The sequence below is a fragment of the Molossus molossus genome, unplaced genomic scaffold (genome assembly GCF_014108415.1).
Source record: "Molossus molossus isolate mMolMol1 unplaced genomic scaffold, mMolMol1.p scaffold_m16_p_3, whole genome shotgun sequence".
NCBI classification, from domain to species: Eukaryota; Metazoa; Chordata; class Mammalia; order Chiroptera; family Molossidae; genus Molossus; species Molossus molossus.
The window spans coordinates 28,158,162-28,174,816 of NW_023425366.1; the positions used below are offsets into that span (position 1 = coordinate 28,158,162).

Sequence of the window (16,655 nt, forward strand, 5' to 3'; positions counted from 1 at the left end):
ATGAGAATGCCGTCGCAAGTACTTGCGACATTTTCAGAAACTTAAAATAGACAAGTTATCCAAATAACAATTGTTTATAAAAATCCCTTTACCATTAATGTACTGGCTCAGAAAAAATATCTCTATGCAAATCTTAGGGCTTGAAGCATCATCGGATAGCAGGTGGTGTCTGATGATTTCACACGACTAAACCAACACATGCACAAGGGAATATACTCATTACCCTCCTATATGGCACCTGCCTTACACCCTCAAGACAATGGAAATAGTAGTGAAATCATTTTACACCTCTCCCCATCCACATATATACAGGTATGACTAATTAGGCATATTTTTAAGTATTTCTGGGGTGGGGTGTTCTATTTATGTCAGGTCAGGTTGAATGATTCTAACTATTCTTGATCTCTGTTTCATTCTCTCCTCTTTGATTAGTGCACTATTAAGTTATTATAAACCTTTTTAAATTATGTGTTGACTGAAGTTAACCATCATCATTAAAAAATCATCAGGTCAAGTCACTAATTAAATGCTCCTGCACAATGGTCACTACGAAACGTCCAAAACAAAGCAGAGTTATAACATATTCCTAAGAGGCTAAAACGCTTCCGATGTAACAGGTAAAGACAAGTTTTAGTTACATAATACATCACAGTAAGCAGAAGTGTCAGACTAATATGTCAGTATCAAAATGACTACTGAAATACATTCAACTCCAATTTTTGAAGCCACCAATAAAGAGACACATTCAAGAAGTTTTATATATGCCTATAGTAAAAGTAGTTTACTTATCATTTCTCAACGTATCTTGAGAGGGTATTGGATTATACATACCTGAAAAAAATGCAGCCAGGTGGACACCTTGTGAAAGGATTCTACACATCTAAACTCACAGGGTTAAAGTATCCCAATGATAGAAATAAACCTGGCCATGGTACGGCAGGGATTTTTGAACAAGCATAATTTTTGTCTTTTATTTGTGAGATGACAACTCTAGATTCCAACAGGCAAGCCATAGGCCCTGAATACTTTCTGAAGGGCTTATCACCCAGAGGATGTGAACCCCGATGCCACCAGAATAGCAATCCCATTCAGACAGCCAAGAAAAAAGGTGTTAACAGGTCTTCCACAAAGAAAAAGTATGCTGGGTCAAGTCTGGTGTCCAAGTTCAACAGGTACCTCTAGAATAGAACCTCTTAGACACTTTAAAAAAATGATTATGTGCATTATGCAAATGGTAAGGCTGCTATATTATTTTAAAACGTATCTGAACACTCTGTTACATCCCTCCACCCCCAACCCCACACACACCCTTACCACCATCCTAAAAAATACAGTTTAGGCCCCGGCCAGTTTGGCTCAGCAGTTAGAGCGTCGGCCTGTGGTCCAGAGAGACCCGAGTTCGGTTCCTGCTAAGGGCGGCGTATCTTGGTTAAGGTTTGTCCCCGGCCCTGGATGGGTCGTGTGGTGGCAACCACTCGATGGGTCTCTTTCATGTGGATGTTTTTCTCTCTCTCTCTCCCTCCCATTCTATCTGAACAAAAAAATGAAAAAATGTCCTCTGGTGAGGATAAAAATACAGTTTAGGATAGCAACACAGGGCGCAGCAGGGGGCATGTCTAGCACAGAGCCTGACATTTCAAAAAAGACAATGGAAGGAAGGTGGCTACTGGGCTCCAGCAATATCAAAGCAGACATTTCAGTGTCTGATGCCTTAACTGCTCAGTAGACCAAAATATGTGAACACCCAGCATCTGGCTAGACTGAGGGTCAAGACTGGAGAGCGCAAGAGAATTAAATGCTTCTCCCTGAATTCAATTCGGTAGCCGGCTTCAGAATGGGGGATTCTGATGCTGAGCAGAATGGTGACTTTTTAAAAGTGTAACTAGTCCTGGCCAGTTTGGCGCAGAGGTTAGAGCGTCGGCCTGTGGTCCAGAGAGACCCGGGTTCGGTTCCCACTAAGGGCACATACCTCAGTTGCAGTTTGTCTCTGGCCCTGGTTGATCGTGTGGGTGGCAGCCACTTGATGTGTCCCTTTCGCATCAATATTTCTCTCTCTCTCTCTTCCTCTCTCTCCCTCCCACTCTATCTGAACAAAAAATGGAAAAATGTCTTGGGTGAGGATAAAAAAAATAATAATAAATAAAAGTGTAACTAAATAGAAGATGAAAAGAGTCTGGGTCAGCTGGTTTGCAAAACTGAGTTAAACAGATCAGGGAAGTGTGAGTAATATATAAGCTTTAAAAGGGGAGCTTGGATCATTAATTAGCAGATTGATTTTCATAAGCATCTATTCCACTAATGTCCATCTGCTGAGTGAGAGTGGTGGCTTCCGGTCTGGGGGCAGCTCAGCTCTCTGCCTGTTCTGTCTCCCACCCCCCAGAGCCACTGGGTCTGCACGGAGACCTCAGCACTGTTATTGTTTATGCAGGACGCCAAGATATCCTATTCAGTAACAGATTCATCTAGCTTAGTTTCCTACAAATCCAAAACTTACAGCCACTCATTTTATGCAAGTAAAAACACCCCAGGCTCTTTCAACTTTGCTACAAGTACGAAATTTTTAATAATAAAACATTGTGGGGGAAAAATGCCCCATGGCACTCACACTTCTGGATTCTTTTCAATCAAGTCAGAGCAGCAATTAATCTTCTGGGTTTATTTACAATTCTGAATCCTGCCATGTTTATGAAGAGATTTCTCTGGGTGTTACTGTGCTTCAGACTATCTGCCAGTCACCCAAGCAGCCTGTGCTGATTCCAATTTCCTCATATCATCCTGACAAACCTTTCTGGGGCCCATTACCAATTTTCACCCTCCACCCCAGTTCCAGGGGGTGCTGCACCCATGCTAGGTTCCCACCAGAGCTGACACGTGGGTGGGCAGCACACAGATCACCTTCCCACCCACAGTACTGCCAGTGAACAATGTACCACCACGCCGCCCACTGACAGGAACTGGAGCAGGTCGGAGTCCTATAGACACTGCTATTTTATCCTGGAGAGGGTTCCTATTACTTTAACAGAGCTGTTTTTTGGGGGGAGTGGGGGAAGCTTTATTTATCCTTTAATCAGAAAACTAGTTAGATGCATATGGTTAGTAAACAGAAAAATGATACTACTGAAACCTGAAAGTCCATTTTCACAACTTGGCTTTTACACAAGGCGATCAAGGTTTATTTCTCTTTATATTCCACTCGGTGTCCTCTCTTGCTTCATACTTGAAAGGTTTCTAGAGTTGAGATCACTACTAATTAGTGTCTTGTGCAACATTCTAGCTGCCTTGCCCAAAGCCCAGGCAAGCTGAGGCCTCTGTCTTATCTTAACTGACTTCATTCCTCAACAGAGACTGTTTCTAGATTAAAGAGATAATATTTCCTTCTTAGAATCATCAGTGCAAATCCCTATAAACAGTTTCTCCTAAAAAAGCTGTATCAGTATTTTTCTTTAAAAGAAAGCAACCATCTGCCTCTTCCCTACACGCTCACTGTCCCTCGTTCCTGTGCTGTGGACGTCCTGAAAGGGACGTCACTGTCCAGCACACCGTCCACGCTGACGTCTGGTCGTGAGCACACCACCTTCCTTCACTACTTTCAGAGTGCGCTTGTTTCGGCTAGTGTTTGAGGAGAGGGCAGTGGAGGTGTGGGGAGTGTCACAGGTGTACGTTACCTATTATCTCTTAAAGAGGTATTTTGACCAGCACATGAACCAGTGAAGCCAATGTGTCAGAATCCAGACGAATCATTTAGAAATTATCAAAGACACTAAAAGCTGCCTGCCCAAAAGCCACTTTTCCAGCCAGCCCTGGCGGCAGGACCTGCCTACAGCTATGGGGGCTGACAAGCTGGAGCTGCCCCCTCCACCCTCCCCTGCACCAGGATGTGGGTGCCCCCACTCCTGGACTATGGAAAGCATTGGGCTGGAGGGATCTCCTGACGATAACGTTTCCTGACAAAGGAGATGGGTGACGACCCTCATGCCAGCCCTGCGTTCGATGGACACCATGGTTGAGGGGCTGGTGCAGGGAGCTGTGGCATACACCCTGTGGCCATGAGGGGAAGGTCGAGCAGACCCAAGAGAGGCAGACCCCAGCCCTGGCATCACTGTCCGGCTAGCATTCCCTTTATTTTGTCACTTCTTGTACTGAGAGGAAAGCAAAGCCCTGATGTTTAAACCTGACAGTCAGGATTCTGCTATGTGCTGCCACAACATCCTAATTCGAATCCTGCAGTGATAATGAGGAGGGGGAGGAGGAAGAGAGAGAGAAGAAGGGTAAAGAACAGCGGCTACCACCTTCTGGTACTCAAAGTGTACCAGGCCCTGTGCAGGGCACCTAATATGAATTATCTACACGATACAACACTCCTCTCAAGTAGAGACTTTTCCTTCCTTTACAAATGAGCGAGCTCAGGAACAGGTGGTAGAATCACCTGCCTAAGGTTGCACAGTAAGGGGGCAGCTGGCTGACACTCCAGGCTCAGGTTACTAAGTGCCACACAAAGTCCTCCAAGGATCTGGCCGCAGGGTGGGGGGCCACCACCTGGTGACAGCACTGACCTTTTCCGCCTTCTGGTGGAAGATGGAGGACATGTCCAGCAGGGTGCTGCGCTCGTCCAGCGCTGCGGCAAACGCCTTCCACTCCTGCTCCAGCTGATTCGCGATCTGCTTGATCTGCTGAGAGGCGTAGTGGCCGGACTCCACCAAGCGGTTGGCCACCGACATGATCCGGTTTATGTTGACGTACACGTTCTGAGAAAGGGCAGAAGAAGACAGCTCCTCAGGGGGAGGCAAGCGGGAGGCTTCTCTTAAAACACACACACAGTGCTTTCTGAAATACAGCCCACTCATTTAAAAGTCGTCGTCTTTGTAATAGCAGAATTACCTGGTATAGAACAGTACACGTATTTGCTGTCTGGATTTCTATGGACTCTGAGGACTGGTTTTCTTTTCTGTTTTTAAGACTGCAAAATTACAAACCAGCTAGCTGAAAGGCATAGTGTTAGGCCCAGAGCAACCAAGTGCACAAGCGTGTGCACACAAACATACTATTACTCACTTCTTGGCTCCTGACCCTGAAGAGGGTCCAGATGGCAAACTGACTGACAAGCAGTCACCCAGAACTGCGGGAACCCAACCTTTCAGCTTCTAACTAGAACCCAGAAACCACTAAATATGTACTTAGCAACCCAAGGCTATTTGTGTGAAAACAAGCTCTCCTTTCTACATAAAACCAAATCATCTTTTTGGTGCCAACTGAAAATATTCTGTAAATGGATACACTTTCTCCAAGGAATAAGAATTGGGGCACAGAACAATGCTGTGTTTAAATTTTAACTCAAGCTTTTCTACTCTGTTGAAATTCCTAACTCCAGGTCCACCAGTGAACCACAAAAACAAGGGAACAAACTGGGGACAGGGCAGGGAGGGAGGGGGAGGAGGGAATCAGTGGGGGGAAAAGGAGAAACATCTGTAACAAAAATTAATTAATTAAAAACAAAACAAAACAAAAGAAACAACAACAAGGGAACAAAGCATAAAAAAACACTGCACTTTTTGAAAATAAGTTTTTGCTATGATATTTCCCTTCCCACCTGCCGTCTTCTTTGAGGGCCACATTACAACCCAGGCTGGGGCGGGGACACACACCTTCAACAAAGCCCAGACTGTTGTTGTTCTTCACGCATTTATGATATTCTGAGGCATGAGAACACTGATACTTTCCAGGGGTCCCTCAAAATCACAGACACAACTTTGGCTCCTCCCAATCTGGACCCCACATCTCGTTAACTTCCCTGTCCAAATGCCTCTACATTTTCCCTCCTTCTTCCCTTCCCACACTGGTCCTTTGGGCCAGCCTCCCACTGCCTGGCACACAGCCTCCTGCTCATTACCTCACCTGCAGTCTACCCAAGACAGCATCCTAAAGAATTCACTTGCTCATTCTCTCCCTGTACCTTCTTTTATTCATCTTTTCCTTATTTCTGATCCAAACCTGAACCAGGTAGTCACCTAGATCAGGGATCAGAGAGCAACAGACTCCAGCCTCTGAGACACTTTTCTGGGCTGCGTCTGCAGGCTAGAATCAGCTAACAGATGGCCAGGTATCTGGAGTGGCAGGGCGAGAGGACACTTTGTGAGCTTGTGACAGCCAGTCAAGGCCATGGTCAGTGGGGAACTGGCCTCCCTGGCTTGTGTAATGCTCTAACTAGCGTCAAGTCCAAAGCAATGCCTCCCCTTCTCATATGCATGTGCTCTCTCTAGTGACAAGTAACTATATTCGCTAATTTTTGCTTTCTGTGCATCCTTAAAGAGAAAAATCAACCCAAAGGCTCTGTTAGAAATAGTTCAAGCAGATGCCCTCTGCTGGAATCCAGACAAGACCTGTCCATTCAGACGGCTCTGTTGTGGGACCCACTAAGAGGACCCCTTGCCCTTAGAGCCCACCAGAGTTTCCTGCATTGCTTTCATAGCTCACACAGACTGTCCTCAGAGACCGTGGGGTGCCAGGCTGTGCATGGTCCATTTTCCGTATCTCCGTTACTCAGGCACAGATAAAGGAGCATGGTGGCGAGCAGGACAGCACATGGTTCCTACACAGGCAGTACCCACCCTCCGTCCTCACAACCACGCCTTCTAAACCATCTGTGACAGCAGGAGGAGCACACTTGTTGTTACCCCTTAATATGCTTTCTTTAAAGATTCTCAACTTGGCATACTGCTATTTAGTATTCTCGTTTTCTTCTTCCAAAGTATGGAAAACACTGTGGATCATACAAGGAAGGGCTGAGGTTAACAGGCCCTTGTTCTGATAAATGCAAGGAGCTGAAGGACTCTGGAGCTGTTGAGAACAAGGCGGGCGAGGCCTGAAGGGCGCCCCCAGCGGCTGTCACCCAGCAAGGCGTGGGGCTCCCACGTTCTTTTAACTGGCACTTTAACTTGGGCAAGTAACAGAAGTGCTGTAGAAAATCAGAAAATACTCTTAAAACCCAAAAAAGAAAAAAAAAAAAACATTCTTTTAAAAGTGTCTTGCTTGCTTTAAAAATATTTGTAATTAAATAGATAACATCACTGACAGTAATTACCGTTTATCAAGCACTTATTATGTGTTTGCACTGTGCTCAGCGTTTTACATATGTAGAGAAAATAAATAACGTCAGGACGTGGAAGGCAGATACTATCTCCACTTTACAGGTTAGGAAACCGAGGCTCCATGAGCGAAGTACCCTGCACAACCACATGGTAAGCAAGAGTCAGGACTGAAAACCTTTGTATCCGTAGCCCACACGCCTGTCTCCCACACCACGCTTCCTGCTCTGTGGATTTCTACATCTGTCACGAACATGCCAAAATACCTCTAAATACATCTAGATTTGAAAGATGTGATAGAGGGGACTGGATGTGTCTTTCATCACTAGATGAAGTTTCAGAATATTTTGAAAAAAATGGACAGGAATATTTAGGAAGAAATTCTCCCAAGAAGCTGCCCCCGAAGGCAAACATTTCGGCTATCCTTACCTAGGCCCAGGTCTGATGATTGACACAAACTCCAGGACAGACAGCAATGTGTGAATGGCGACTGTTACAAAAACGTTATTTCTAAGTCTTGTCTTTGAAACTACCTAAGTTGAAGTGCTCAGTTGACCAAACTTTACTTAAATGGCATCTGACTGAACTAATTTAAACCAAGACCCCGTCTGTGTACCGCTTGAATGCCCTGAAACAACTGTTCCAAGGCCTAAGAGTGATTAATTCTCACAGGGCTGGTCAAAGTCCAAACCAGAACTCCTTGTCCTTGAAGAGGAAATTTCTAGAAACTTACTTGTCTACAGAAGCAACTGCATATGCTGTAGAAGAACACACCGTTTTTAGCTATATTATCTGCAAAAATGTAACAAAAGTGCTATCCAATTCACGCTGGGGATGTGTGTTGTGATACAGCCCTACAGTAAGCCATCTCTGGTCACAACAGGCCAAGGGCGGCGAGCCCCTCAAACTCAGAAGGAGCCAGGGGAGTCCAGGCAGGGCTGGCATCCGACCTCAGCCCTTCAGCTCAGCTGGAGGGATGTCATGCTTTAGGAGAGCGGTCTGCCCTGAAGTAAGGGGCAGGCTGGCCGACTTCTTCGTCAAGAGCAGCCAGCACATCGGCAGGGTTGTTCAGGGGACTCTCCAGGCTCCTGAGAGGCAGAGCGTAGGAACCAGCATCAAAATCATCCACGTTAAACTGGCCACGTAACCGGTTCAAGTTTCACTGGTCTGCTTGCTTGTTTTCATTTGTGTTTGTTGAAAACTGAAAACAAGCTACGTAGACACTGCTAACACTGAGAACTTCCCACACTAGAGATCAGCTGCTACCATCAAGTCAGAAACTCTGAAGGCCACGCATGGCCTCCTGGCTGCCTGCTGGGACGTGATCTGTGTAAATGCCTCCCATTTGCTTAAATCCTTTCTCTTCCAGGACACATCCATTCTGACAGAATCTTACCATGCAGTTCATAGCAAAGTGGTTGTGCTGTGTCTGAAGCTCCATTGCATGAGGGTGGCTGGTCCCAATCTCGGTATAGCTGTTCAGAAACAGGCCCTTGTTGTGTGTGATCCAGTCAAACATCTGCCAGAATGAAACAGACAACCTGAATCACTCCAGAAATAAAAATGACAGACATGAACCCAGGAACAGGGCCAAACGGAGAAGAGAGAAGAGACAACATCCTTCCTCTGGTAACTTCTCTGTATCTGGGCCCAGAAGTCTTGACTTCTCAGAAGTTGCGCAGTTCTGAACTTGCAGGACCGATAAGAAAATCTTATCTAACTGGTTCCTTTGACAGATGAGGAACTCAGGAACAAAGGTATTCAAATCCCCTCGACTAATTAAGAGCTCGTATCTTTTGACTCTCAACCCAGTCCTTGAACTACTTAATGGGCAACACTACTCTTCAATTAAAAACCTGTTAGGTAAAATTAGGGATTTATGGGCTCTGGGTGGGTTTTGCTATACCCTCTGATTACTGATAGCAGTTCCAAAAACTAAAAGATAATGTTTAATGCAAGAAGTATAAAAGAAACCTGGGAAAATGCAAACAATACCATTTACTGTAAAAATAAAAAGGATTGGGAAACAATTTTAACAAAGACATCTCTCTCAAGGTACAATGGACAGGCTACTTGGAGAAGGATGTCGATTATGTTGTTCACAAGGAAAACATTTAAGGGGGGATAAAAGCCTATTGAGCACTGCTGCTATGACTTGAACCAGAATCCCAGACTGTCACCTGCTTTTCCAGTGACTGAAAGGAAGAGTCTCCAGTGTCTTTGACAAGGCAGCACTTAACGTGTAGCACACACACAGGCATGCTAAAAGTTTCCTACAAAACAGTACTAGATGGTCACCTTCGAAAGCTCCTTTTACATCAAAAGATTTCTAATGTAGTTTTTTTTTTCCTTTACAAAACATTCTCCTGTCCATGAGAATAAACCAATGAGCTAAAATAAAGAGTGATCAATTCACCCACATGCATGGCTACCAACACATTCCTATAAATGTGTACTGTTTTCCCATGGCTAAGACCGAGTTAGCCGGTAACAAGAATTCTCACTGACTAGCTGGTTTTTCTGGAGCACGAGAATAAAACCTGAGACCATAAATTATCATTGCCTGTATTTCCCAAAAGCTATTATTTTTAACACATTATTCACCCTTTTTTAAAACGCATACTCAATAATAGATCTGAATGGTGTTCTGTCGCTGGCTTTGTATGTGTGAAAGAGCAGTTATTAGCAAAAGACATATATACATAATTATTGCTTTCAATAATATAACCCTATAAAATGTTCCCTCTTGTAGATATCATTCTCGCCTACCTTGCAGGCATTCGAAACCAAACTATCAGCAATTAAAAACTTCAAGTTTCTAAAATCGCCTACACTGCATTCCAGCATCCCCCTCCCTTCTCCTTTACCTTCTCAGCATCCTGTTCGAAGAGCCGGAGCTGGAAGCACTGGTCCAGCTTCAGTTTCCTCACGTGCCACATCTGCTGCAGATGCTGCCGCGTCGAGTGCAGCCTGTCCAGCGTGGCGGACACCTTGGGTAGGAGGCTCTGCAGGTCCGCGTTGCCTGACCCTGAGTTCTTCTTGGGAAAGCTGTCACTGCTCTGAATTCTCTGGAGCAGCTTCTGTCCCTCTAAGTCCAAGTCCTCTATCGGGGCCTTGATCACCTTCTTCTTCAGCTGGGAATGTTCCTCGATCATATTCCGTGCCCCCTCTAAATCCTGAGGCAGCTCCTTCTTGGCTAGGATGTCCTGAAGTTCCTCCAGCCGAGAGAGCATGTGGGTTGCATTGCTAATGTAATCTTCAAAAGCAACTCTGATTTCAATCCATTCTTCATGGTTGTACTCCAAGCAGCCATCAAACTCAGGAGTTAGCTGAGAAGGATCAACTACTTTGGTAAGGCCTTCTAAAGAGACCATATTTGTCTTAAGGGAAAAAAAAAATGTATGAGAAGATGAACAATTCTGTATAGTCTTATCATAAAGCAATCTGCAATGCTTAGTCACAGATTTTCAAACTTAAAGCGAGTAATCTCTCTATAGAAAACATAACATGTTCTGGTCCCATAAACATAAATGTAAATAAAAGAAGCTTTATAGTATAGTCGGTGAAAATAAACGCACAGAGAAACACATGTATGTTAGTTGGAATACCTAAAAATTATGGTCATATGTATTTTATAACAGCTAAAGAAATTAGATTTCTTTCCAAGGCTGTGGAAATTAACCTACTAGCTTAGGCACATTAACCAGGAAATGTGTTAAATTGCCAAGTACAGAGCAGAAGAGTCAGGAATTTCCCTTTTGTCAATGCACCCCTGGTCATTCACACCACTCTACCAGCTCATTCCCAACAGAGAACTCTGCCAAGGCCCCCTACTATCTACACTCAAGCTAACGTCTTGCCCATGGACTCCAAAATCCCTTTGGAGCGCCACCTCCCGCTGTGGACATTTATTTGTGGGCTGCGTATCAGGTGACTGATCAATGCTGCTCCAACCAGACCGTTCTCATCATTCATCTTTCCTAAACTCCACCCCATCAAGTTACACCTGAGAGGATACGAATGACTTTTTCTTCAATGTAGAAAATACACAAGGGTTAGCAAGAAAGCTGGCAGAATCTTTTTGCACAAAGGTAGAGACAGAATGTTTCAATCCCTGCAATAATCCGGCAGCTTCTGAGCAGCACAAGTGTTATACATAATCTGTGGCATGTGACAAAGTTTTAGTTAAGTACAACCTAAACAGGAAACCTCAACCTCACCCTACCTGTCAGACTCGATGCAGGATTATATAAGAATGATGCCTCAAGGAAGCATGACAGGGCGAGGTGATTAAATGCAAAGACAAAGGTAAAGGAAGAAGATTTGTGGCCTAGAACTAAAAAGGGAAAAGGGCTGGTTTAGTGGCACCTGCCACCTCCAGCCTTAGAGAAACCGTCACCTGCATCTCCGCCCTGTTTGGCATAAGAAACAGCCGAGGCAGCAGAGCTAGGGGCTGCTTCTTATTGAGCACTTTCGCTGCAGAGTGACTGTAAGTTCATTCCTGTCTCATTTGCCTGGACTTTTACTAACGCCCATGGAGGCAAACAAGTTCAACCGAAAAACTGGTAGAAGTAACCTTAAGGGCCCGAGGGAGAGATCAAATTTAAACTAGTCGCTCAATTGTTAGAGCGTCAGCCCGCAGACCTAGATTCTGGTCAAGGGCATGTACCTCGGCTGCGGTTTGACCCCGGCCCTGGTCGTGCGGGAGGCAACCAGTCGATGTGTCTATCACATCGGTGTTTCTCTCTGTCTCTCTCTGTCTCTCTCTCCCTCCCTCCCACTCTATCTGATGATAAATAGAAAGAGTATCCTTGGGTGAGGAATTAAAAAATAAATAAAGTAAAATAAATAAACTAGCAAAAACTTGCGTGGATTATTTTGCCAAACCATTATTTCTGCTTAAAGTATGTATAATTAAATACAATGCATCTTAAATTCTGCATCAAGAAACTAGTAAGACCCAATAAGTTGTTCTCCCAAATCACTAATTGTATATGAAGATAAAGGTTTACTGGTTTCATGATTCAGCTAAATCTCTTGAATATAGTTTAAAATCAAAACTAAATTCAGATTTCAGATTGAAAATCAGTACCATGGAAAGAGATTCAAAATGCAAGTAATACACATGTGAAAACACTTTGAAAAGCGTAAGGTAACATACAGCTTGTGGATTAATACTGGGTGATGGGTTTAATACTATTACTGCTATTGGGGGGGACAATGTTTTGCCACCTCAAAATATGTCTTTTGGGAGATTGATTTTAAGCTGGTTATTAAGAAACAATGAACTCAGAAAGAACCTTGGATCCTTACCTGCCTCAAGGAATTCAGAGAGAAAAACCTGCTTAACGGAAGACAGCATCGCCTTGGCATCATAACATAAACTACAGCTGGCAGAAAGGGGGAGAATAGTGAAGCCTGTTTGTTGGACTGCCCTCTATATCCCAGTGCTTCTGGGTGGTCCAGCAAGAACCGTTTACTACATGTTGGCTTTTTTCTCAGCTACCTGTAAATCACATCTTTCCCTTTGAAATCCTGCCTCCCTACCCTTTGTCCAGAGTGGCATTTAAACCTCAACTGCTGATGTGTCTTCAGGTTTCACATTCTTATGGTACTCCTGCATGGACATCGTAATGAATCTTGGACATTTTCTGTTAGTCTGTCCCATGTTAATTTTATTATTAGACCAGTCAGAAAACTTGGAATGATGAGAGAAAAATTAGTCTTTGCACCCCTACACTCTTTCCCTTAAAATACATGAATACATGCCCTGGCCAGTTTGGCTTAGCGGTCAGAGCATCAGCCCGCAGACCAATGAGTCTCAGGTTCAATTCCAGTCAAGGGCATGTACCTCGGTTGCGGTTTGTCCCTCGCCTTGGTCGGGGTCATGCCAGAGGCAACCTACGTGTGTGTTATGTCTCTCTCTCCCTCCCTCCCTTCCTCTTCCTCTATCTGAAGATAAACAGAAAAATATCTTCCGGTGAGGATAAAAAAAAAAAAAATACATGAATACATTCTCTGAACCCTAGTTTTTGGGAAAGTTGCTAAAAGAAGCAATCTATTCAACCAAAAGTTATTATAATTTATTATTAGAAAATATTCAAATTTTATTACAGACTATGTATGGCCTGAATCCAGTTTCAAGCTGGCCAGAACACTTTCTTCCCATAATCATCTCATTAAATGAACTGCACTAAAGTCTTGGCAAAACCTTGGAAACTGAAGGAGAGGTTTTAGTGGAAAGGAAAAGTTAACGGCTGAGGTTCGTTTTGCACTCTGTCTGCAAGATAGTGACCTTACGTACCACACAGAACCAGAACTGAAACCAAACCCACCTCGGGCAAAACGATCCACTAGGCTCACACCATGAACGAACCTAATTGTGTACTTCATGCAACAGCTTTTTTTACATATGTACAATTGATACACGGTTCCTGTTTAATATGTGGTTTTAAAAATGTATTATCAGCCTAAAATAATGAGGAAAAAGTCATTTTTCAATAAACCACATGTATGCTTGCAGCTGGTCTTGCCACGCATGGAAGTTACCTCAAATTCGAATTTAGAACTGCCGAAATTCGTCCTCTGCTTCTGCCAGAAGTTGTCTGGCTTGATTATCAGTGCCACGTGGATGCAGCAGGGGAAGGACTCCTGCAGGATCTTCAGCAGAGGCTTGATGGAGTCCCACTTGGACCCGCGCATGTCCACAATCACCGTGAAGCCTCGCTTGCAGACTTCTTCACTAGAGAGAAAGAGAACACGTGCTCAAGCCTTGTAACTCTTTACACTTTTTCTGGGCAGAGTCCTGCTGGGCCAAGCCGATGCTGCTTCCTTTCTCCTGAGTCCTGTGGGGTTCCATACTGTCGGGGAGAAACGGAAGGGAAGGAGCGCCCCTCCACCCACAGCCTGACTGCTGGTCAGCGCGGTCTGGGGGGTGAGGAGGAGCATGGAATAAGGAAATCCACTCAGAAAACACTCCGGTCTTACCCTCCCTTGTCATAAAAGAACAGACTCTGGCTACATGTGCATCGAAGAACAAGGATGACTTGAAACAGGGTTCAACTTTGAAAACCTTTAAAACTGTATTTTGTATCTATGGTTTTGCAAACTGTCTCCTCTTTAAGAGGAAAAAACTTTTGCGTGGAAACTGACTACACACTGCCCAGGAACTATTTGGCCAAGGTTCTCGGTGAGCACTAAGTGGGGCAGACCCCAGCAGCACGCACAGACCCAGGGCCGGTGGCACAGCCCAGGAATGGCAGTCGTCGGGAATCCCCAATCACAGGTACGAAGACCACCCCACCAGTGCGCTGGCAAAGGCGGGAGCTTTTCACTGTCCCATGTTGTTCCCTTTAACTTGTCCCAGGACCCTGGGTTATCTCAGAGGTTCTCCAGTGTGGCCCACCGATCACGGGGGGTCTTTGGCACCCTTCTGGAGGAGTCCATGGGGGTCAATCTATAGATTATTTGCCTTTTCACCTGGTTGCACTGATGGCGTAAAGGAATGGAGGGAACCCTCCTGGCCCCTAGCACGGATCATGGCAGTGCAAGGGGTCACCGTGTTCCTCCTCCCGCGTCCTCACAGTATGAGCAAACCAACCAACCAGAGAGCCTGTTTCTCTCACGAGTGACCTTGATAGAGCAGTAAAAATTATTGATTTTATTAAATCTCAACCTGTGAGTACATGGTAAATACACGTAATGCGCTTCTGTAAAAAAGAACAAGGATCAGAGTCCTCAGAGACAGGTAAAATTCCTAGTCTCGTCTGGGTGTCACTTCAGTGTTACGCGGCCTCACATTTAAGAACAGCCTTGTCCACACCAGTGCGTGGTGGACGTACAGTCTACATGTTGGCGCAGGCACGGGCCAGGAGATGGCCAGTGGGGGCGCAGGCACGGCCCAGGAGATGGCCAGTGGGGGCGCAGGCAAGGGCCAGGAGATGGCCAGTGGGGGCGCAGGCAAGGGCCAGGAGATGGCTGCCTGCAAGCCCCTTTAAAACACACCTAAGGCCTCAAGAACATCCAGTGGAGATTTGAGGTTTTCACCCAACAAACATGTACTGGGACTATGGGGAAGGTATTTGACATCCTTTCTGCCTCACGTAATCACCCTGAGAAATTAGTCTCCATTAAAAACTCAGAAAACAGCCCTGGCCGGTTTGGCTCAGCGGTTAGAGAGTCGGCCTGCGGTCCGGAGAGACCCGGGTTCGGTTCCCGCTAGGGGCGCGTACCTTGGTTGCAATTTGTCCCCCGCCCTGGTTGGTCGTGCGGGTGGCAGCCACTCGATGTGTCCCTTGCACGTCGATGTTTCTCTCTGTCTTCCTCTCTCTCCCTCCCACTCTATCTGAACAAAAAAAATGGAAAAATGTCCTCGGGTGAGGATTAAAAAAACAAACAAAAACTCAGAGAACAAATTGCTATCATCAAGTGTGTTAAAAAGCCCCCCAAAATTTTAAGTCGAAATTAAAACCAATTTCATGCTCTCTTGCATGAGTTCAGTCCTCTTCCCTCTCCCTTACACACACACACACACACTCACACTTGCACACACACTCACACGCACACACACTCGCACACACTTCTTGTCTAGATTCATATCATCAGAGTAACTGACATCCCAAGTTTCGTAGATGTGAAGTTCCTACGACAACTGCTTCAGCATAGGAGGCTTGTCATAATATCCTGGAAAAGGCTGGGGGACAGAACCCGAGCAGGCGGCTCACGGCCCGGGGAACATGGTGTGGAAAGCCATGAGGAGGAAACGGACGGGCCAGCAGCCTGGCGTACCCCTCTGATGTGGAGAACTGTAAGAGTGATCCCACTGACTTCAGTGATCTACTCCTCTGTGACTACGAACTGGACAGGAGTTAACACCTGGCCCACACACTCCTCATACTATCACCTCTCCAGGTCTCGAGCAGGTCCTGGGCCACAATCCAGCCACCACCAATGGCCTCCTTCACAAATCCGAGAGGCAAACAGGGCTTCCAGACGTGTCTGAAAACTCCCAAGTCACTTAACTGAAGGATTCTGGACCTCCTTGGACTCTCCTGGGGTGTGCAGTGTTGCAAGACTCCCTTCCTGAGAAGGGTCAGGCTCGAAGCCTGGGGCAAGGCCGGCCTGAGAGGGAGGCACCTGCTCCAGGCTCTCGCCAAGGGGAGGTGCACAGTCTTACAGCGCGTTTGTCGTTTTACTAGCTGCTGCTCGGAGACTGCACCGTGAGCATCCGTCTTCACCATATCCTGACAACTTCTCTGGCAGCCTGTCCTCCTCACACAGCCCTACACAGTGTGTACATAAAACTACAAAGCCCCTCCACTTGAATGGAGCTTAAAATGAATCCTGAGTAACTCCAGGCTTAACAACAGGAACAAGCTGAAGGAGGACACGACCAAAAGGTACCCTGAGCTTGCACAGTTTACAGAAGGATTAACTACTCACCTTTCTCCACAACCAAACTGTTAGCACCCAGTGACTTCCCCAGAAATGAAAACTGTGCAGGAACTGGGCTGGGAGTGCACACCCTTTCAATTCACTGTCTCTACCAAGTTCCAAGCCAGTCATTCTTAGGAA

The 16,655-nt window shown here is 45.5% G+C and overlaps 1 protein-coding gene across 1 annotated transcript in view; it reads right to left on the reverse strand.

The window, feature by feature from the left end:
• The window catches only part of TRIO (trio Rho guanine nucleotide exchange factor), a 342,804-nt gene that overhangs the window by 197,112 nt on the left and 129,037 nt on the right, over positions 1–16,655 (reverse strand). The window contains exons 4-7 of the mRNA XM_036280916.1: positions 13,632–13,824; positions 9,950–10,462; positions 8,479–8,601; positions 4,554–4,745 (exon numbers count right to left, since the gene is read on the reverse strand). Of these exons, the coding sequence (XP_036136809.1) occupies positions 4,554–4,745; positions 8,479–8,601; positions 9,950–10,462; positions 13,632–13,824 (1,021 nt within the window). The remainder of the gene's footprint in view (positions 1–4,553; positions 4,746–8,478; positions 8,602–9,949; positions 10,463–13,631; positions 13,825–16,655) is intronic.